The sequence below is a fragment of the Nesoenas mayeri genome, assembly GCF_963082525.1.
Source record: "Nesoenas mayeri genome assembly, chromosome: 24".
Taxonomy (NCBI): domain Eukaryota; kingdom Metazoa; phylum Chordata; class Aves; order Columbiformes; family Columbidae; genus Nesoenas; species Nesoenas mayeri.
The window spans coordinates 4,244,295-4,265,349 of NC_137546.1; the positions used below are offsets into that span (position 1 = coordinate 4,244,295).

The 21,055-nt window shown below is 43.0% G+C and overlaps 2 protein-coding genes across 4 annotated transcripts; both read left to right on the forward strand.

Annotated features, from left to right (window-relative positions):
• Positions 1–128: 128 nt before the first annotated feature.
• MFN2 (mitofusin 2) lies at positions 129–13,291 on the forward strand. Its single transcript, XM_080358580.1, has 19 exons — positions 129–169; positions 1,058–1,195; positions 1,435–1,613; positions 2,266–2,401; positions 2,748–2,910; positions 3,443–3,567; positions 3,885–3,993; positions 4,085–4,192; positions 4,601–4,754; positions 4,998–5,065; positions 5,235–5,356; positions 5,689–5,815; positions 6,136–6,240; positions 6,739–6,841; positions 7,486–7,706; positions 7,855–8,004; positions 8,924–9,120; positions 9,499–9,633; positions 10,268–13,291. The coding sequence occupies exons 3-19, from the start codon at positions 1,439–1,441 to the stop codon at positions 10,335–10,337; spliced, it is 2,268 nt and encodes a 755-aa protein (XP_080214706.1). The 5' UTR covers positions 129–169; positions 1,058–1,195; positions 1,435–1,438; the 3' UTR covers positions 10,338–13,291.
• Positions 13,258–20,675, forward strand: MIIP (migration and invasion inhibitory protein). 3 transcript variants are annotated; one of them, XM_080358589.1, is made up of 12 exons: positions 13,258–13,336; positions 14,670–14,741; positions 15,589–15,776; positions 16,112–16,600; positions 17,011–17,113; positions 17,565–17,676; positions 17,867–17,931; positions 18,362–18,491; positions 18,818–18,914; positions 19,763–19,870; positions 20,164–20,361; positions 20,517–20,675. In XM_080358589.1, the coding sequence occupies exons 3-11, from the start codon at positions 15,606–15,608 to the stop codon at positions 20,326–20,328; spliced, it is 1,440 nt and encodes a 479-aa protein (XP_080214715.1). In that variant the 5' UTR covers positions 13,258–13,336; positions 14,670–14,741; positions 15,589–15,605; the 3' UTR covers positions 20,329–20,361; positions 20,517–20,675. The 3 variants fall into 3 exon arrangements, with proteins under 3 accessions (XP_080214715.1, XP_080214714.1, XP_080214716.1); XM_080358588.1 differs by having other exon boundaries at positions 20,164–20,675; XM_080358590.1 differs by lacking the exon at positions 20,517–20,675 and having other exon boundaries at positions 20,141–20,350.
• The last annotated feature ends 380 nt before the right edge of the window (positions 20,676–21,055 follow it).

The window sequence follows — 21,055 nt, forward strand, 5'->3', positions numbered from 1 at the left end:
CCGGTGTCCCCTCGGGGGATCGATCCTGTGGCCGCCATTGCGGGGCGGCGCCCTCGGACTACGGCTCCCGTGATGCCCCGCGAGAGGGCGCGCGGCGATGACACGCGCCGCCTCGCGCCTGACGATGCGGCGGGGGTAACATGGCGGCGCGGCGGTGGCGGCGGTGAAGGTGAGAGCTGGGGCGGCGCATCATGATGGGGGAGGCGGGAGCCTCTGCAGGTCTGGACGGGCTCTTGGGGGGGTCGCCTCCTGGGCGGCAGGGACGGGAGGACCCGCCGGGGCAGGGTCTTTCTGCCCTCCGAGGCGCGCGCCGCCCTGTGGGGGCGGCAGGGGGGCGCTTCCCGCCCTTTGCCGTGCACGCGCCGGCTGCCGCCCTCCCGCCCGTCCCCTGAGGTGTGAGGAGAAGGTGATGGGGCCGCATTGAGACCGCAGCTGGAGTATTGTGTCCAGTTGTGGCCCCTCAGTTAAGAAGGACAGGAAACTGCTGGAGGGAGTCCAGCGCAGCCACCAAGATGCTGAAGGGAGTGGAGCATCTCCCGTGTGAGGAAAGGCTGAGGGAGCTGGGGCTCTGGAGCTGGACAAGAGGACACTGAGGGGTGACCTCATTAATGTTTACAGATATATAAAGGGTGAGTGTCAGGAGGATGGAGCCAGGCTCTTCTCGGTGACAGCCAATGATAGGACAAGGGGTAATGGGTTCAAACTGGAACACAAAAGGTTCCACTTAAATTTGAGAAGGAACTTCTTCTCAGTGAGGGTGTCAGAGCCTGGCCCAGGCTGCCCAGGGGGGTTGTGGAGTCTCCTTCTCTGCAGACATTCCAACCCGCCTGGACACCTTCCTGTGTAACCTCATCTGGGTGTTCCTGCTCCATGGGGGGACTGCACTGGATGAGCTTTCCAGGTCCCTTCCAACCCCTGACATTCTGGGATTCTGCGGGGCTGCCCGGAGCATCAGCCCAGCGCATCCCCCGGGCACTGGGATGGCGGGGGAGCACAGCTGGGCTGGTCAGGGAGCTCGGCAGCCCATGTCCCTCATCTCCTGGTCGCTCTGCCACAGGGACAGGCTGGAGTCGGTGTCACTGAAAGAGCTGCGGGCCAGAGGCTGGCGAGGGGGACAGCAGGAGAGCTGCAGTCGTTCGTATTCAAGAGGGACTCAAGCTGACCATGCCTGACTTGTGAAAACATAACTCATCCTGTAAGTAAGCAGAGGGAGACGTGATTGCTGGGGGCTGTTGACCTGAAGGGAGAACAAAGATGGATTTTTATTATTATTATTTCTGATATTTGAGTAATTTGCTCTTGTAGAAAGTGGAGCAATTTCTTTGTGGAAGAAAAAAGTTATTTTTAAAACCTGTATTTATCTAATTCTTGGTAGGCTGCTTGGTTAGCTGGCACTTGGTGAGCCACCGTTGTTTGCTGGATTTTTCCCTGTAGCGCGATGTCCCTGTTGTTCACTCGTTCCAAGTCAATAGTTGCAGTGAAGAAGGATAAAAGACACATGGCTGAGGTAAATGCTTCTCCGCTTAAACATTTTGTCACTGCAAAGAAGAAAATCAATGGTATCTTTGAGCAGCTGGCCGCATACATCAATGAGAGCTCCTCGTTCCTGGAAGGTAAGCTGAATTCTTGAACTGCAAGTGTGTAACTGCTTCACCCACATAGAGTTCCCCAAACACACACCAAAACCCCTCATTCAGTTAAATGACATCACTATACCTGTGCTTATTTATATGCCCATGTGTGCTTATATTGGTATTTACAAGGAGAAAAGAAAATTACTTGATTGGATTTGGACGGGGTTCAGGTTTCACGTTTTAAAGCAGACAAGTTCACAAATGTTATGAAACTGAGCTAGTTATTAAGCTATGCTTGGCCTATACAAGGCCCTTTAGGTTTTTTACCTGTAATTCTTTCAGTATTCTTACCTAGACATGTCATTGCTAGTGATGTGTACCTTATGCCCAAAATTGGCTTTAGCAGCTTAATACACAGACAGAAAAATTTTATTCGAGGGTATTGGAGTGTTGGAAATATTTGCTGTGTTCTGTTTAAGGCAGTCCTGAGGATAAGGGTGGTTATTAGATACATAGAAGAAACCATCTGATATAAAATTGCCTCAGGGTGTAATTGCGTGTGTCAAGATTACCCACACAGTCTTTGGGACACAGATAAACCTCTAGTTGTGTGTGTTACATCATGAAGAGTGCACCCAGTACTGAGGCAGGTGATTTGGAATTCAGAGACATGATATAATTTTTGTTTTAGAAACACACAGGAACATAGAGCTTGATCCTGTCACCACAGAAGAGCAGGTACTGGAAGTCAAAGGCTACCTGTCAAAAGTCAGTGGCATTAGTGAAGTGTTGGCAAGACGACACATGAAAGTTGCTTTTTTTGGAAGGTGAGTCACGTGTTTATGTTGCCTACGCTCCCCACTCAGTAAGGTGACTGGCATTTTTAGGATTGTAGCCAGTAAAAAATATTTATAGAAACCCTTGTGCTCCAGCTTTTGCTTGTAATTTGCATGTTCCTGGTATTAGTCCTTTTGTAAATTGGAAATAAATACTGCCGCGCATAATTCTTTGATTTGGAAGAATTCTTACAATAAGAAAACAGAAAAGTCATCTTCTAAGTTTCCTGTGGCATCTAAATTGTTAATACGTTTGATACTGCTTGTTTTAGAGAACTTGCTTTCTCTAGTATGAAAGCAAGAGGCCTAGCTATAACGTTCTTTAATCTGACTTCAGGACAAGCAATGGAAAAAGCACTGTGATAAATGCCATGCTATGGGACAAAGTCCTTCCTTCAGGAATTGGACACACCACTAATTGTTTCCTGCGTGTAGAAGGGACTGATGGACATGAAGCTTTCCTGCTCACGGAAGGCTCAGAGGAAAAGAAGAGTGTTAAGGTACAAATTCCTTAAGCCTAAGATAAAGCAGAAGAGCTCTTCAGAAGCGCCAGAAATTGGAAGAAACAAGAAAATAAAAGCACTATTAATAGATTTCACAACTAAGGATTTTAATTATTAAAGGAGTAGAGATGAAGAACAGCATTTTTTATGATGTGGGAGGGGAGGAATGGAGCAAGATATAGCATGGAAATTGTTCATTTTATGAAGAAGATATGTTTATTTGTTAGTGATAGCAGGGAACCAGAACGATGACTCAGGAAGTTCTGAGCTCTGCGTGACTAACAGAAGGGACAGACTTCCTGGTAATTCCTCAGTAGCCTTTTGTGACAGGAAAATTTCTCATAAACTCCAACTAGGTGGTCGCCTTTTGACTGGGAGACTCAAGCAAGTTTTATGTTGAAAACCTTCCAGGGAGAAAGTGATTTGGGTTTTATCTTGAATTGTCTGTGAACAGCCCTGAAGGAGAGATAATTGTGTTAATGGGTCTTAGTATATGCAAAGTGTTATAAATTATCCGTCTTTTTAATAGACAGTAAACCAGCTGGCTCATGCCCTTCATCAAGATGAACTTCTGAATGCTGGCAGCCTAGTCAGCGTAATGTGGCCTAATTCCAAATGTCCTCTCTTAAAGGATGACCTGGTGCTGATGGACAGGTGAGAAATAGCTTTCTTTCCTTTCCTGCTTATCAGAGATTAATTACAGAAATGTTCGTTAAATTTTTATTTGAAGACATCAAGGAAATTGACCCTGTTCTATCTATGACAGTGACTAAAGTCCTTTGGTGTAGTTAGCTGTCAGAGTTTCTCTTGATTGGTGCTTCGTTTTAGTCTGTACTCTGTGTCACCTCAGGACGGTGTAGCTCAGATGTGGGAAATTAATGCCTTGAAAAACTGAAACGTATTTCTTATTAACTTTTTAATTCTATTATTTACTGTTCTCACAGCATAGTAATGTCTCTTTTTATTGCTAGCCCTGGCATTGATGTAACCACAGAGCTGGACAGCTGGATTGACAAATTCTGTCTAGATGCTGACGTATTTGTCCTCGTGGCAAATTCTGAATCAACGTTGATGCAAACTGTATGTTCAAGTCCACTTGTTCAGTGAATTTTGCTAAAAGTTTTTTTAAATGACATATTAATCTTAAGAGGTTTTGTCCCATTTTGCTTAGGAGAAGCAGTTCTTTCACAAGGTGAATGAACGTCTGTCTCGACCCAATATATTTATTTTAAATAACCGCTGGGATGCATCTGCCTCTGAACCAGAATACATGGAAGAGGTTTGTGATGTGTTTAAATTCCTTCTCTTTGCATGGATATTATCGAGTCCATTTTGCCTCTGGTCATTGCGGGTAGAATCAAAGTGTTGGATGTAATTGTTTTACAGTTTGGGTTTTTATTACCACAGTGTGGAGACTAGAGGGAGCATAGACTGTAGAGCAGTGGTCAGGATATGACTCTTGAAATTTCTGAGCTGTAAATCAGGAGTTTCACAGGGGAATTTTGAAGTTAGGTCACTTAGATTGCTCTTCTGGAATCTTCCAGAAGCTAAGTTGATTTTTTTTAATATTGTTTTGTTTTGGTAGCTTAGACTAGTAGAAGGCATCAGGGTGCCTGGACTAACCTTTAAGAGATGGAGCATAAAGTGGATTTAACTGCATGTGGGGCTTATCCTGTTTATCCCTCAGGTGCGTCGGCAGCACATGGAGCGCTGTACCAGTTTCCTGGTAGATGAGCTGGGTGTGGTGGATCGAGCCCAGGCAGGAGATCGAATTTTCTTTGTGTCAGCAAAAGAAGTGCTGAATGCCAGGATTCAGAAGGCTCAAGGGATGCCAGAAGGAGGTGAGGAAAGCTAACAGAAACTTTCCATTTTCTTATACAGAAGAAAATAGAGAATATCTTGTTTAAAAAAAAAAAAAAAAGATTAAATTGGGGTGGGTCAGGTTATTAATAGAATGGTCAAAAAAAAGAGGTGACTTAGCAGCACTTTTGCATTGTCTTCAAGGTAAAGCAGGAGCATTTCCTGATGTCCAACATTTGATTGCTTTGTCAAAACTCACGTGGTTGTTTTGTACTTTCTCTCAGGTGGAGCATTGGCAGATGGATTTCAAGTAAGAATGTTTGAGTTTCAGAACTTTGAGAGAAGATTTGAGGTGAGTGTAAATGTGTGCTAACCTTCTGTTTAGATTTTACTCCTGAAAGGCTGGGGTCTGAAATTTATAAACACGGAGTGGGACCACATTTTGGAAACAGGTTACATGGGAAGGGGAAGTTGTGTTAGTGTGCTTCTGCCTTCTAATCTTGGCTGCCTTTTGTATACAGGAGTGTATCTCACAGTCAGCAGTAAAAACAAAATTTGAGCAGCATACGGTGAGAGCAAAGCAGATCGCGGAAGATGTTCGTCTCATCATGGATTCTGTGCATATTGCTGCCCAGGAACAGCGGTGAGGAGAGCTGATGCTTGGTGCTTGTGTAACTGAAGCTTGTATTCTGGGAGAAATCTAAGGGAATAGGAGCATTTGAAATGCAAAGTAGAATACAGCGGTTTTGGAAGTGGGAAGGACAAGTACCAGTAGTCTTGCTTCTATTGAATTGTAAAACTATTGAGTGAATAACCTGTTTTTGTCCTGTGCCTTGTGTATGTAATGTATTGTAGATAGTGACACGTTTTGTTGTTGGGCGGGAGAATCTGCCTTGTTTCTGGGATTCAAATGGTATTTGGTGATCAAAAGTGCATTTATTTGGCTTTTTGATGGGCACTTTTTTTTTTCACCAGAGTTTACTGTCTGGAAATGCGAGAGGAACGACAGGAACGTTTAGGTTTTATTGACAAACAGCTGGAGCTCCTTACTCAAGACTACAAGCGGAAAATAAAGCAGATCACAGAAGAAGTGGAGAGGCAGGTAAGGAAGAGTGACTGCAGAAAAAGAGATTGTCCTAAACAGCTACCAGCACTTCATTTTTCACAAGTCTTAGAGTGCCTCTGTCTTTTTCTGTCCATGCTGTTATACAGAGCATAGATCTACATACTGCTCAGCCCCCTTGTTTGTTTGCGAGTCACCAACATCGCATTTTGCAGTTGGCACACAATGACCACATGGCGCTGCACAATCATAGTGTCTGGTGTTCAGTAGTGCTTACTAGGAAGTGCATGTCTTCGATGCTTTTCCATCGCTCCTTAGGACAGAATATCTAGAAACACTGTCTTGTGCTGTTTCTCTAGGTGTCAAATGCAATGGCAGAAGAAATCAGACGACTTTCAGTGTTGGTAGATGAATACCAAGCAGACTTCCATCCATCTCAAGTAGTTCTTAAAGTTTATAAGAGTGTAAGTGATGTTTGCATCTTACAGGTCACTTAAGGAACTTAAAGTGGCCTTTTTTTAGCTGTGAGTCTGTTATGCCAGCTCTTTGAAATGCTTAACATTCTTCAACTAAGATATGAGCTAAGCTTTTCATATTGGGAAAAATCTTGTTAGAATGTTCCTTATATTGGATGGCTTCTGTGAAGAGTTAACATCATAAAAAAAAAAAAGAAATTATTTTTTAATAATCTTAGTGATAAATTGATGCATATATGCTGTATCACATTGTATAGATCAAACAGAACTTTTCCTAGACTACAGAGTGCATGTGAGATTTCTTGATTTGCTTTTTCCTCCACTGAAGAATGGGGAAGAAAAATGAAACTAATATTAGAACAATGAGCAGACAGAATGCATGCTCCTGCTCTGGGAGGGTTTTTTTAACTGGAAAGCTCTAGCACCCACAGCCTGCATCTTACCTATGTTTATTTTAAGCTTAATAACCCTTTTTTTGTTTGTCAGGAGCTGCATAAACATATTGAGGAAGGCCTGGGTCGTAACATGTCGGATCGTTGCTCCAATGCAATTGCAACTTCCCTGCAGACAATGCAACAAGAAATGATAGGTCAGTTCAGCAGGCAATATTTCCCTTTATCTTTCCTGTAACTGTAATGCAAACCAACTAGGTAGGGGTTCTGGGCTTTTCTTTAATCTGATGGCTGATGTGCAGCTGGCATCAGGACTAGTTATTCCTGCTTTTTTCCACTCTGTCTGAAGTTGTACAGTGATTTGGTAACGAATACATACAATCGGCTTAATCCTGCACGACAGAAGGGAACAGTGACTTTGGCAACTTGGGTGATTCACAGACCAAGATCTAATGAAATGTGAATGACTTGTAACTAGGTGCCTGTCTGAATATAAGCTGTAAGAGGAGTATGGTGTCTAAACGCTTTTAGAACTGCCCTTCAGATTCTGTTTTCCAAGTTATTGCTTAGCTGTAAACTTCACCAGCTACCTGTAAGGGTTTGGGAGAGTCCATGGAAAGATTTCCTTCTGAGTTGATCATAAAACTAAGAATTGAATAGTAATTTGTGATGTATCTCTTGCTTTGCAATGTGCTTGGCTTTAGGAAATTTAAGGGACTAAGAAAAATAACTCTTGAGGAGGGAACGTCCCAGAACCACCCTGATTACAGAATACAAGTCTGGTTAATTTTTGTGAACTCAACATGCATTTTCTGAATGTTTCTCTTTTCCATCTGTGCAGATGGTTTAAAGCCCCTTCTCCCAGTCTCTTTGCGGGGCCAGGTAGACATGTTAATTCCCCGACAGTGCTTCATGCTCAGCTATGATCTGAACTGTGACAAGCTTTGTGCCGACTTCCAAGAGGACATAGAATTCCATTTCTCTCTTGGATGGACGATGCTGGTGAACAGGTTTTTGGGACCAAAGAATGGTCGTCGGGCCTTGATGGGCTATAATGACCAGGTAGGTAGAATACCTCATTGAGTGGTCAGGGGTAGATGTGATATTCATCATTTTGGTAGCTGCTGAAGTCTTCTTGGTGGGAAGGGCAGTGGCTTGCCTTCTCTTATTCTGTATTTTGTTTTTGTTTTGTCACTGTTTTTCTAATTAGGTTCAACGCCCTTTAACACCAGCAAATCCCAGTCTGCCTCCTTTGCCTCAGGGCTCTATGACACAGGAAGAGCTCATGGTGTCAATGGTGACAGGACTGGCCTCATTAACCTCCCGAACTTCCATGGGGATCATCGTGGTTGGTGGCGTGGTACGTTGGCAATCCGAGCAGTATTTATATAAATAAAGTTGGAGCACTGACTTGAAAGTGCTCGCACTGCTGAGTGTAGATATTTGCTATCCACGGATAGTGAAATACTTTATCCTTTGTTCTTCCATTTGGGTATAAATATTGAGCTTATTTTGCATAATAGTTAGGCTTGGACCCAGGGTTGTTGTGAAGGTAACCCTTCAAAGTATATGATGAAAGTATTAAATAGTCTTTGGTTCTTTTATGAGAATAAAATAAAATTTGGTATTTTTCTTTTCCCATTTACAGAGGAGTCAGGACAGAAATGTCTACCAAGAGCCTCTGATCTTTGTCTATCTTCCTTCCTGGAAGGGGAAGAGAGCACTTAATTTTAGATACTGTACCTAATTTATTTAAGAGAAAATCAGTACCTCCTGCTTTTCTGTCTTTTGAAAATAATGAATGTTTTGAATCTCAAATCTCCCCAGCCTGAAGAGGCATAAGAGATCTAGCTCAAGTTGCACGGTAACTCCAGATCTTGTTGTGGCAGGGTCTAAGTTTCTCTACTGCCAGTTCCATACCTACATTCTGTTCCAGTGTCACAGGTGAATTCTCAAAGGGGAGGTGGTTGCTTAAAACCATCTTTTACTTCAGAAACAGGGATTCTGTGAACCATACAAAGTTCATTTGCACTTGCAGATATTTAAATATACTGGGAAGGTTAACCCATACAGAACTCAGATAGTTTAAGTTGGGTATTTTTATTTTATGGACTGGACATCAGCAGTAAGCTGTCTGAACAATGAAACCACTTGCAAGTCAGGGTTGATTTTTCATGTGCCTAGAATGTAAGTACGATGCTCTGTGCACTGTTTTTAGGAGTTATCATCATTCCTAGGTGATGATCATGTCTTTTGTTTATTATTGTCCTTTTTTTTAGGTCTGGAAGGCTGTGGGTTGGAGACTGATTGCTCTCTCCTTTGGCCTTTATGGGCTCCTTTATGTATATGAGCGACTCACCTGGACCACAAAAGCGAAAGAGAGAGCTTTCAAACGGCAGTTTGTAGAGTACGCTGGTGAGAAATTGCAGCTCATCGTCAGTTACACAGGTTCTAATTGCAGCCACCAAGTTCAACAGTGAGTTGCCTGTATTTAGTTAAACTTTATCTGAATTCTGTTGTTTTGTTTTTTTTTTTTTAATGATGTTCATTGTTAAAACAAGATAAGTCTGCATATTGAATTCCAGGTTGAAAAATGTGTAATAGTACATGTGTTTTAAAAGAACATTAGAGTTTTTGAATCACCAGTGTAGTATTTGGGTGCTGTTACGCTTTAGTCTTAATGTACTTCTGTCTCCCAAATCAAGTTGCACTGATGGTTGTGCAAAAGTGGAAAGATGAGCACCCAAGTCAGTATTGTCATCACTGCACATCAAGGGATTTATTCCTTGAATTTGCTGCTTAATCTTACCTTTCTTACCTTCCGTCGTATCCAACTGTTCTCTTTGTTTCTTAGAGAGCTTGCTGGAACGTTTGCTCATTTGTGTCAGCAAGTGGATGTCACGCGGGAGAATCTTGAGCAGGAAATTTCTGCCTTGAATAAAAAAATTGAAGTTCTGGATTCACTGCAGAGCAAAGCAAAACTGCTCAGGTGAGATTGTATTGTTGTTTGCATATGGTTTATTTTTACGTGATTACCCCAGGATGTTCACACTAGGGTGTATCTTTGAATGCAGTCCTTCTTCTGTCATAGCATTTGATATGCAGATATCAGCAGCTTTTTCTACTAAGCTATGTTCCCTTTCAGAATGTACCTTCCCATGTACTGTCAGCAGTCTCCCACAAAACACTTTTTCTTTCTTGTTTTTGGTTTGTTTGGAATTACAATTGCTTTCCATTTATCAAACATCCAGTCTTCCTACAAACTCCTTCAGGCCAATATAAAATTATGCAAAAAGTGTCACCCTTGCCTTTGTACACGATTGTCTGATGTTTTTCTTCACCCTGCAAATGTCATTGGGAAGAATTTTTAACATTCCATATCTACACAGCAAGATCAATGTGAAGTTGTAACCAAGATCTCTGTTTACATGTCAAAGCCTAGGGACTTTGGCAGGGAAGCATTCCTGACCTGGGGACAGTCAAGGAATAGCCGCAGCATTTTGGAATGGACTTCTGGCTCTCCTCTGCATGCTTTGTTGTTCACTCGTTTTAGTTGTGTTTCCTTCGGATTGCTGTGAGAAGAGGTGTTTTACTGGCCTAATGGAGACTTTCTGTCCTTGCAGGAATAAAGCGGGTTGGCTTGACAGTGAACTCAACATGTTCACACATCAGTACCTGCAGCAAAGCAGATAGTGTGGAAAGAAGAGAAAACCAACACTGTTTCCCTTCAGTGCTCTCTTAATTACTGCAGAGAACATGGTGGGTGATGGAATTCCCTAAAGGGAGTGAGCAAAAGCCTGTTGCTACGTTTCCAGTTGCTGTGTGAACAGTAGGATTCTGCTTCCCGGTTTTGTGTCCCACCTTTAAACACTAGCTGATTACTACTCTTCTTTTTCCTTCTTGTGAGACGAGGCTACTGCAGGAGGAATGTGTACTTCATACATTTACAGGGGGCTTTTTAAAGCAAAATCAAGTACAGTAACAAGTTTAAAACAAGCAGATGTTTATCAGGTTGAAAGTTATTCTGACACCTCTTTATGAAGTCATTCATTTTACTACATAAAGATAGAACTTTTGACTTCCAAGCCCCAAGTTTATGTATGTGTGACGAGCAGTTTGTCTAAACACAGATCCCATGCACACAGATATAATGATGGTTTCACAATGTATTTATAGCACGTGCAGGCCCACTTCCTAGGTTAATATTCCATTATTATAGAACATGACAGAGAATCGCCATGTTCATTGAAAGGTTTATTACTGTCAGTATGTTTAGACCTATGAACAAAACCCAGTTCTCTTCCAGAGCAAGAGGGACTAAGATTTTGCTTTGGTAAACTTATTGTCTTTGGTTCTTCCTCTTGAGTAATGCAGTCTGGCCCATTTCACATCATGGACAAATAGATTGCAAAGACCTAACTAGCTCCTGTGAAGGAGGTAGCGCTGATAGTTGGCAGCTTGTTGAGGAAGAAAAATAGGAAAGAAAAGCCAGTTGAAAGAATGTAATGAACTGCCTTATGAGATAAGTTGATGAATGTGGGGTTGTTTTGGAAATGCACAGCTGTGTTTTCTGGAAGCAGGCCTTTGGAATTCCATTAACCACTGTTTGGCGACAAGAACAGCATGTGGATTACAAGCTGTAAGAGATTTTGCTTATTGTAGAGTTCCCATAGGATGTTACAGTCCGTGCAGTAATTTGATTTCCTGTTGTTTCCCTTCTTTTAAAGTATGAGAATGATCTGGCAAGTGCAGCTCCTCTGGGGCAGGGGTGAGACCTGTCCCTCGTGTTTCATGACAGGGCAAGAATGGGTTAAGGCAATTAATTTTATTAAAGATCTTTTTTATTTGCAAATAGATAAAATTTATCTGTTAGTTTTGTCCTGAAGCAATTTTCAATTTGGGGTGTAAGATTTTGGAACTAGAACTTGAGTCTCTTCCTGTTGGAACTGATAGATGAGTAATTCCCACTGATTTCAGTAGTACCAGATTCAGGTTCCAATGTTGCAAAGTTTCTTTTCCACTTGGTGGGTCAGTATTTTGCCATGTGTTAAGTATAACCTTTGTATTCCCCACAAAATGTCTGAGGAATCCAGAATCAGATCCTGTAGTTCTGAGGTTAGTGACACCCTAAATCTCTTCAGCATCAAACTTTAGAGAATATGGGCTATCTTTGAGGAGTCCCAGCTGAATTCATAACTACTAAGAGTTGTTTTCTTATTGACAATGAGACTTTTCACTTGAACGTGCTATCAGCTGGGCTTAAGATTTCTCGTTCATTGCTCAGGTGTGAATATTTGTGCATGTGACAAGTCCCCTGGTTCGTGTGTCGCAAAAGTTCCAGAAAGAAGAAACTGCCTGATACTTGAGGAAGTTAAAATAGTGAAATGTCAGTAAGTACTTTAGGCTCTTCTAAGATTTCCAGTAAGAGTTGAAGTATCTTAATCGTGTAGGAGCTGGCAGTGAGACTTTTGTTATGTCCCTGAAATGCAGGAGGCAAACAAACCTTTCACTTCCAGTAGACAGCTTTGAATCCAACCCAAGCAGAAAAACTGTTTTCATTAGAGGACTTCCCTGGCCTTGGTCGGTTTCCTCAGGCAACCACCAGGACATAAATGTGGCTTGGATCAGATCAGAGAATGAGTAGGAAAGAAATTTGAGCCCTTGCCTTTGGAACTATGTTTTCTAGGCTTGTGATGAAGTATACCAGAGTAAGTGGAATCATCCACTGTTATTCTGCTGCAGGTATTATGTGAATAAATGTGGATGTCTGGTCTCTCAGGCTGTCACATACACATTCATGATAGGCTTTGAACTATGCTTTTGAGTTAAAATGTTAAGTACATCCCTTATACACCACAAAATTGTCAATTCCAGGTAGAGGGAGATGATGATGTACTACTACTCAGCAGCTCTGGGCTAGCCAAAACGCTGACCTTGCTTTTGAAGACGTGCTGTTAGCGTGTCTTCAGCAGCCTTTAGGGGAAATCTGATAAATGAGCTGATCTGAAGCATCTCTGATCTGTAAAGGGCAAAGATATTGGTGGATTCTTAGAATCTGGTGTCTTGCCAATGTGTGTGTTTCTGACACTGTCCAGATTTTGGTGGTGTAGGCATTCTCAGTGTTGTGCTGAAACCCAACCTATAGAACGAAGGAAAGAACCACCTGGATTTTTTTAAGAAGCAAAACTAACATGGGAGAGAAGAATTTTTACATACATAGATAACCCTTGTCCCTACAAGCCTGAGTAATCTAGAATCGAGCTTTTAACAGAAAGCCCTATGAGCTGGATTCCTCTTAAATAAAATACAGCTGTACTTCTTTAATTCAGAGTGGTGGAAGAATGAACACTATTAGCAAGGAAGAAGCAGTTCTCTGCTTTTCATAAAGAATGATAAACTAATCCTGTGAACAGATGATTTCAAAAGCAATCATCCTCCAACTCTTATTAAAGGAGGTCAGCTAAATGCACTTTATCTTATTGCTGCTACTTATTTTTCCTCATTGTGTTATGTTGATGGAGCTCTTCAAAATACTCTTACCAGTGAGTTTTCTCTCTGCTGTATTTAAGGTGATAAATTTGCATGAATTATTCCTGTATCAATGCTGTAAACAATGGAAACCAAAATAAAAATGAATTGGAAAAGTATTTCTCCCGATGTGTTCTGCGTGTTGTGATACAAAGTCTTCAAGTGTAAGTATAATATATTTGGAGAATGATACGCCTACCCTATTGTAGTAAATTGCCTGTTTGACGACAGTGACCTGTTATCTGTGTTCTTGCTATTTAAATTAACGAGACCAATAATGCTGAATTATCTGATGGGGAGGCTTGAGAGATTCCTTCTTAAGCTATACTAAGAATGTCAATATTGAATCAGTGCTTTCTTGAGAATATTGTGGGAAATAATGGTCAGCAAGTACTGTGTTAATTGTGGTGAACCAGTACTCTCGGTTGATAAGATTACACGGTGTGTGTGAGAAGGCGGCAGGTTTCTAGTGATACGTTTTCAAAACAGCTCCCGTTCAGCTTCTGGGGGAGCTCAGAAGATGAGCTGTGGCCATTTAATGAACCCAAAAGGGGCAAGTTTGGGGCCGCGTCCTGCCCGTGACCGCGGGCCGGGGTTGCGGCCGCCGGGGCCGGGCGGTGCCTGAGCCCCGCGCATGCCGGGAGCGAGGGGCGGGCCCAGCCCCGCCGGCAGCCCCGCTGCGCCGCGGGAACGGCCGGGCCGGGGCTGCCCGGGGGATTCCCAGCGTTGGCTGCGGCCAGGGCGGGGACCCGCCGGCGGTGGGGCCCTCCCGGCTGCGGGATCGCCGGGGTGCCGCGCAGGTGGGCCCGGACGCGCGGAGGCGGCGGGAGGGGAGCGGGGGGAATTTGAACGGCTGCAGTGCTTGGCCTGGTCAGACTGGCGGGCTCCCCACGCCGTACCCTGCAGGGAAGCTTTAGCGGGTCTCTGTCGGCTGCTAGACTTGCCTTTTAAAGACGAAAGGGGAATTTTGCCCAACTGCCCTTCCTCCTGGCCGCGGAAGAGCCAAACCAGCGTGTATGCGAACAAACAGCTCTGGGAAGCCCTCCGTAGGTGTTAGACAACTTTCTTGAAGAGATGAGAGTGCTTAGTTCCCAAGACGGCTGTTATTTATTTTTCTTAGCTGTGAGAAGCTAAGCTCCTTTTCACAAAGTATTCAGACCAAAGCAGTTTCATACCCTTGAGCCCCTGGGGTTGAGCATGAAGGCCTAAAAGCTTCTTGCAGATTATGCTAAGAGTGGATCTCATCTGGTAAAACCCTTCCAAAAAGTCCCCTGACTAATGTTATTTTCAGAGTATTTGCTTTTCGATGAGAAATGCTGAGAGGATGCTCTTAGCTTTGTCCTGTCAATACTGTGGGAACTCTGTTCAAATGATCTCAAATTCAGTTCCTCAAGACTGATATTCCTATTTTGTGTCTAGTAGCGTGCTTCTCATTTATTGTAACAAAAAGATTTGTCGTTTTTTTTAATTGTTAGCACTGTTCTTCCTTCCTCCCAGTGCTTTTGTAGAGCATATGCATTTGACTCCATGCATCCAGTTGCCAAGGTAGCAGGCACAAAAACAAACCAGGTGAGTTTTGGAGATCCTTCAGGGATCCTTCAGAACAAAAGGTCCTAGAGAAGCACAGTTTCACTTGAGAACATAATTGATCACTCTAATAAAAAACAATGTGGGGGTTTGGCTTTAGGGTTTTGCTTTGTTTTATTTAAAAAAACACTTTCTGCAAATTTAGAGGAGCTTATAATGTTGTAAACATGCTGGACAGCATAACGACCTTCCAATCAAACTAAGCTTTATTTATCTGTTAACCTCCCCATGCTTCTAATAAAGGGCAGTAACCTTTAGTGTTTAACATGTGGGACTGGAATTGTCTGAGCCCTCATCCTGAGTCATAATTGAGCCTTTTGGAGTTTTCCTGCCTATGGAACATGGAGGATGGTTTTGACTCAATATGTCTTTTGGATGTAGTACAAATATTCATCTCCACAATTTATATTTTGAACTTATGAGCATCCTGGTATTATCACAAATACATTTTGGTGAATTACATAAGGTTGTCCTAAGTATCAGCCTTGGAATCGGATGTCGCTTACTTTGCTTTTTGATGTGATTTTTTTTGTGTTTATGGTTCCCTCTGTAAGAATGTCTTGTCTCTGTCCAGTCAGCTACCAGTTTCTGGGTGCAAATATTTGACAGTACGAGTACATCTGAGGGAAGAGAAGTGTGCAGTGGTGGTAGTTCTTAGTGTAAAGAGTTTTGAGACTGGCTGATTTCTCAGGAGCGATGATCAACACTCCCAATGTTTCAACAGCTCTAAGGGTTTTTGATGAGAAGTCCTCTGAAAGGGGTTTCTCCTGAGTCTTCTTCTTTCCTCAGTGTTCCATTTATATCATTCACGCTTCCTCTGGCTTCACAGGAAATTGTTTTCATAGGATGGAGTTAGAGCACCTGAAGAGGCTGCGTCAGGCTAACCAGGACCTTCTACAGAGGCTCAGAATGAAGCAGGAAGAGATCAGAAAAAGACTTCCCAGCAGGCCACTCGTTCCAGCATCTCTTCATAATAGAGCAGCTACCGAGAGATCTGTCCCTGTGCCCAAGAGAGGGGTACGTGTTGTGTCTGGGAGCTCTGGGAAGCAAATAGGCCTTGTGGCATTGCAGAACGTAAACCTTTTGTTTCTTCTAAGCACAAAGGCTGAAAGTTTAGCAGTTCCTCAAACTGGGAAAAGCTGCATTTAGATGGAAGTAGACCCCTTTCTTACCTTCTCCGAACATTTCGTAATGTGTCATGAATAACATCAGGATTTGAGGGTTTTTTCTGTACAATAATTTAAAGGGGTGAGCAGACTAGCATGGGAGGTTGGTTTTTCTCGTGCTGAGTGAACTGTCCTAATGATAGGTATTTGTAGCATCATGTGGTACGAGAGTGTCTGTCGTTACAGAAGGAAAACCAGGACAATGCTGTGAATTCTACATCTGAGCCTGCAGTGTTGGTGTCTGTGGAGCCCAGAGTTTACGCAGCCAGAGCAGCCCTCTGTTCATCTCTTAAATACAGCAGCAATGACAGAGGGGTTCAGCAACGAGTGAAGATGCAGGAAGGAGTTGATTTGGATTCCAGCTTTCCTGGGAATGAAAAGAATGTTACCCCAGTGTCTGCAATCACTGTGTGTGGCAGAGAAACTTCTGGAGTAGATAGAGATGGTTGTGGTCAAAGAAGTCCAGAGAAAGAATCCTTCTGTCTGGGATATGGAGAGAACAGAAAACAGTCCACTCTGCTACATGGTTTCCATGAGAAAAAACAGCCTGAGGATCATCTGGACCCGTCAGTGAGCAGAATACAAAGTGAAGAGACCAGCAAGCCACATGTGGTCCTTAAAGAGCCCATAATCTGCAAATCAATCTTGCTGACATCTCAGTCCAAAGAGCTGAAGGTAAACAGTGAAACCAATGCTTTGCTTATTTTCATAATTCAATAGATGGATGGAGAGAAAGGGTCAGGAGAACATTGCTTGCCCTGTTCCCACTGTGCAAATTGGAAGTTGGGGTCAGAATTGTTCCCAACCGTAGCAGCCAGGGACTGTTGGCAGTTTGTTGAGGCCTTTCTTTCCTTAGCGCTTGAACCCAAGTCCAGAAAACTGGAGCACTTTGCTGTAAGGCTCCTTGCCATCTGTGTATGTGATTCAGATGCTCAGAGAGAACAGGCTGGTGTGGTGTTGCTGCTCCATAGCTTGTTTCTGTAAGCAGGAAGAGCAGGGTATTGCTCAGATCATCTTCTTTGGAATGTACCTTTGAATGTCCTGCTAGATGTATAGGATATCTTTATGAATTGTTTTCTTCCCAGAAGGAAGCTGGCCATGTGACTTTTCAGCCTGACCCTGAAGAATATACTGTACCTGTGAGCAGCTGGTCTGCGCGTCCTTTTCTGGGCTACGACTGGATTGCAGGTGAATCCTAAACCTGAAAGCTCAGTGTGATGTGGTAATGTGAAGAGTTGAAACACAGTTTATCACCCCTTTAAGTTGAGGTGTGACAGAACTGCAGAGCTAGAGCCCATGTAGCAGGTCTCAGCAGAGGAGCTACAGTTTTATCAGAAGCCATTCCCTGTCCAGAGGTGGCCTGCGTGTCGGTGAAGTGGCAGTGGTGTGGGAATCCAGGCAGCAAATGGCAAAACTGAGTGGGGTCAGAGGGGACACCAGGTCACTAAAACGAATGGGTGCAATAAGGGACCCAAACCACGCAGTACATCTCTGGTTTGACATGTTGGCATGCTCTTCTCGTTGTCCATTTTGGTGCTTCAGACCTTTGGTTGTTTTGACTGTTTTGCGTGACACTTGCTTTGGTGATTTCCCAAATTTGCTAAATCCTTGAACTTTTCTCTTTCCTTGCTGTTCTCAGGGCTCCTAGATACCAACTCTCCAGTAGCAGAAAAGTCTGATCAATATTTTGCTGAGCTACATGAGTTCCGACAGGCCAACAAAGAAGCATGTATTAATGAGCAAAACCTGGAGTAAGTGGGCAGGGGGGAAGGGCTGAAGCAGCAATGTATCCCTTTAGCATAATGAGAAGTGTGATCCGATTGGAGTGGAAGATGGTACAAGTGGTTTTGTAGCCCTTTCTTTACCTCCCAAAAAGAAATGTGGGGCTGTTCAGAGGGCCTGCCCCCCATCACTAACTGATATATTTGTGTGTTTCTTTAGGCCCAAAGCTCTGGATTACATAGTTTCTGAACAAGAACCAGATTTGATAAGCGGTTCCCATAAATGTAAGATCAGATTTCATCCTAATCCAATTTCTGTGTACGAACAACTGAGCAGTATTTTCTTGTTGTTCTGAGAGAGCCCCACAATCATGCAACACAATAATGTGTTGGTTTTAGCTGCAGTTTCTAATCCAGATTAAACTTCCTACTCCAAAGATACTTGAGCCTTCTAGGGTTCCTCTCTCATTATCATCTTACTTTGTCAGGGTTCCTTGTAATTGGCTAATGTACTGGTTTTAAGTTGAGGTTGAAATTTTGCTTTTGCTTTTTAGGAACTAATTTGGGGACAGGAAATGTAAACGATATTTCAGGAAAAGCAGCTCTTTCTATAGAATGCATATGTGGCACTGTGGTAGAACACAGCTTTGTTGACTGGGTTGAGGAACCTTCTGACAAACTGGAAATACCATAATTGTTCGTTACTCTGTGACAGGTGTTTACTGTTACCAATTAAACCAGCGCCTCTTCACTGTCCCTGTGGATTCAGAATCTGCTTGCCCCGTGTGTAAGATCCCACGTAGTCACCAGCCCCCAGAGACACTGGAAGAGCCAGCCTATGTCAGGTAGTTAATAATTATTGTTTTGTAATCTGCAAAGCTTGAGACAATGGGGAAGAAAAATTTGATCTTGTGAGGGAGAAAATGGCATCAAAATAGCTGTTCTCAAGGTGGGGATATCTCCTGCTTAAACACTCACTACTGATCTTTCCCATAAGCAGACACAGTTTAGAACTCAGAATCTGAATGTGTATGTTAAGTGTCTAACATCCTAATCCAAAACTGTTGCTTGACTTTGGGATTAGGCCCTTGGATTCCAAATAGGTAAGGCATGCAGTTTTCCTCCACCTTGTCAAAGATGTAGGCAATTATTTTCCGTTGTGTGGTTGCAGGGTCAGCATTCCCAGATCTACCCTTATGCCTGCCTACAAATACAAAGCCCATCGCAGGAAGAGTCTTGAACCAGTAGACAATCTAGCGTTACCTTCGGTAAGTTGCTGTCTTGTTACTGATGCGGATGGCACAACCCAGGCTGGGCATTGTTTTACAGCACAAGAAGGAAAGAGAATCTGTTACTCTCCTGGCAGGGTTTCCCCTAAAATTTCTCACCTGTGTCACTGAGATAGCAAGAAAAGTCATTGCTGTGTGCTTCTGAGTTCATACTTTAGCATAACAGGAATTAAGTATATGACATATCTCCAAATGCTTTATTACACTGAGGAAAAAAGTGCCATATGGAGCTGTATGCAGTTGACTTATTTCAGGCATTGACCTTTCAACACAATGAGCCATGCGTAAGAGTGCCTGTGTTTCCTTCCACAGATGTTAGAGAATCTAAAAGACAAGATTCCTTGAAGTATTCGCAGTGTAGAAGGGCCAGGCAAAATAAATTGTGGCAAAGTTGGCTTCAAAACTGGTTTTGTAGAGTCAGTCACGTATTCCAGCCGCTAGGCAATGCCACAGGCAATATTATTAATCAGGCCTAGGCCTGGCCTAGAGATTTCCAGGGAAGAGGCAGGAAGAGGCCTGGTTTTGAGGTTTAGGGAACGAGATGAGTCAGTTGAGAAAGGTTCAGAGAGGTCAGGTGCTTGAGTTCACAAAGCGGGAGGTTGTTTTAGAAATAATGAGCCACTGAAAGGTGGAAGAGGGAAAAACTATGCAGTTTTGCTTCGTTAGAGATGTCTTCTCTTTCCTGTTAGTCTCATAAAACTCGTCACAAATTAGTTAATTACCTGCTAAAACCTCCCTGTGCAGAAGTTATTATTTAGAACTAACAGGCCACAGTAGATTAAAAAGGGGAAAGCACTCTAATGCAGCATTCCCCTCTCTTTTCACAGCATTGTCTGGCTGGCTGGGAAAATGTCATCCCTTCCAGCAACCCCACCCTCAGCAGTTTAGATCTACGAGCTTCACTGGAAGAGAACCCTTTTCACCATCATCACCTGGTAAGAACAGCCTGTTAAGACTCCCTGGAAATGCTGTGAATTGCACAGATGGGAATTGCGCAATCCCGTCTCTCTAAAGGGTATGATAATCATCGATGACTGAGCAAACTTAAAATGCATGGCAGATTATCTCCTTGTCTCTTCTGGTGTTGTGCAAACTACTGTGCACAGACAGAAAAAGGCAAATGGAGCTGGATAACAGGCAAAAACCTGTTCGGCTCACCAATCTGCATCAAAATGGGAAAAGTCACTTTGGCATTCTTTGAGTAGTGTTCTCTTCATTTGGATTCCAGAACTCGGTGTCCAGAGTGTCAGGAGGAACCAGAACTGACCAGCTTCTGAACCTGACCCACTTGGCACGCTTCAAATTTGGCAGTGCTTCTCAGCAGAGGGAGCAAAGCAAGCCTGGACGCTACAGAGCAGCTCCAAATTTAAATCCGACTGCCTCAACTCTGTGAACCACTGACTTGATTCCCCTGGGGAAGGAATGGGTGTGGAAACAACTCTATTTGGATAAAAATAAATATTGGAACAGATTTTTCCTAGTTTTCGTAGTCATGCACATACGTGAGCAGCCAGTGCATGTAGCTGAATGTCCAAACTCTCATACGTGCTTTTTCCCTTTTTCTTTTTTTACCTTTTGCAGCTACTTCTAAGCAATTGCATGAGCTTTCCCACCTAGGGCTGGATAAAGTGATGCATACAGGATGACTAACTAGTACCGTTACCACTGGGACAACCGTAGCTACAAAGTTCACCTGCCAGCTCAACTAAGTAAACCAGAAGTATAACATTAACTCTGAATGCCAGGGTGAGGAATTGGCCTATCAATGGCCTGGTTCAGTGCAATGCATAGAAATATGTTCATTTCCAAACATTTGAAACATAACACATAATTTCCTAGTGCCTTAAACTTGAGTTACTCAATAATTCAGTTCCTTGTTCCTTGCTGTCAGTACATTGGAAGAATTAATATCAGGAGTCTTGAATGAATGTAGTGCTGATTTATTCTGTTTAGTTACCAGCCTGTCAAGGAATGACTGTCTCCAGAACCCTCAGGTGAAGCATCTCCATGTGGCATGACCTTGCTTTTTGAATTATTTGCCAACTTTGATTTTTGGAGCTTTCATCTCTTTGGAACTTGAGTTTTCAAAGCCCAGAAGAATTTGTTTTCAGAATGTGTCA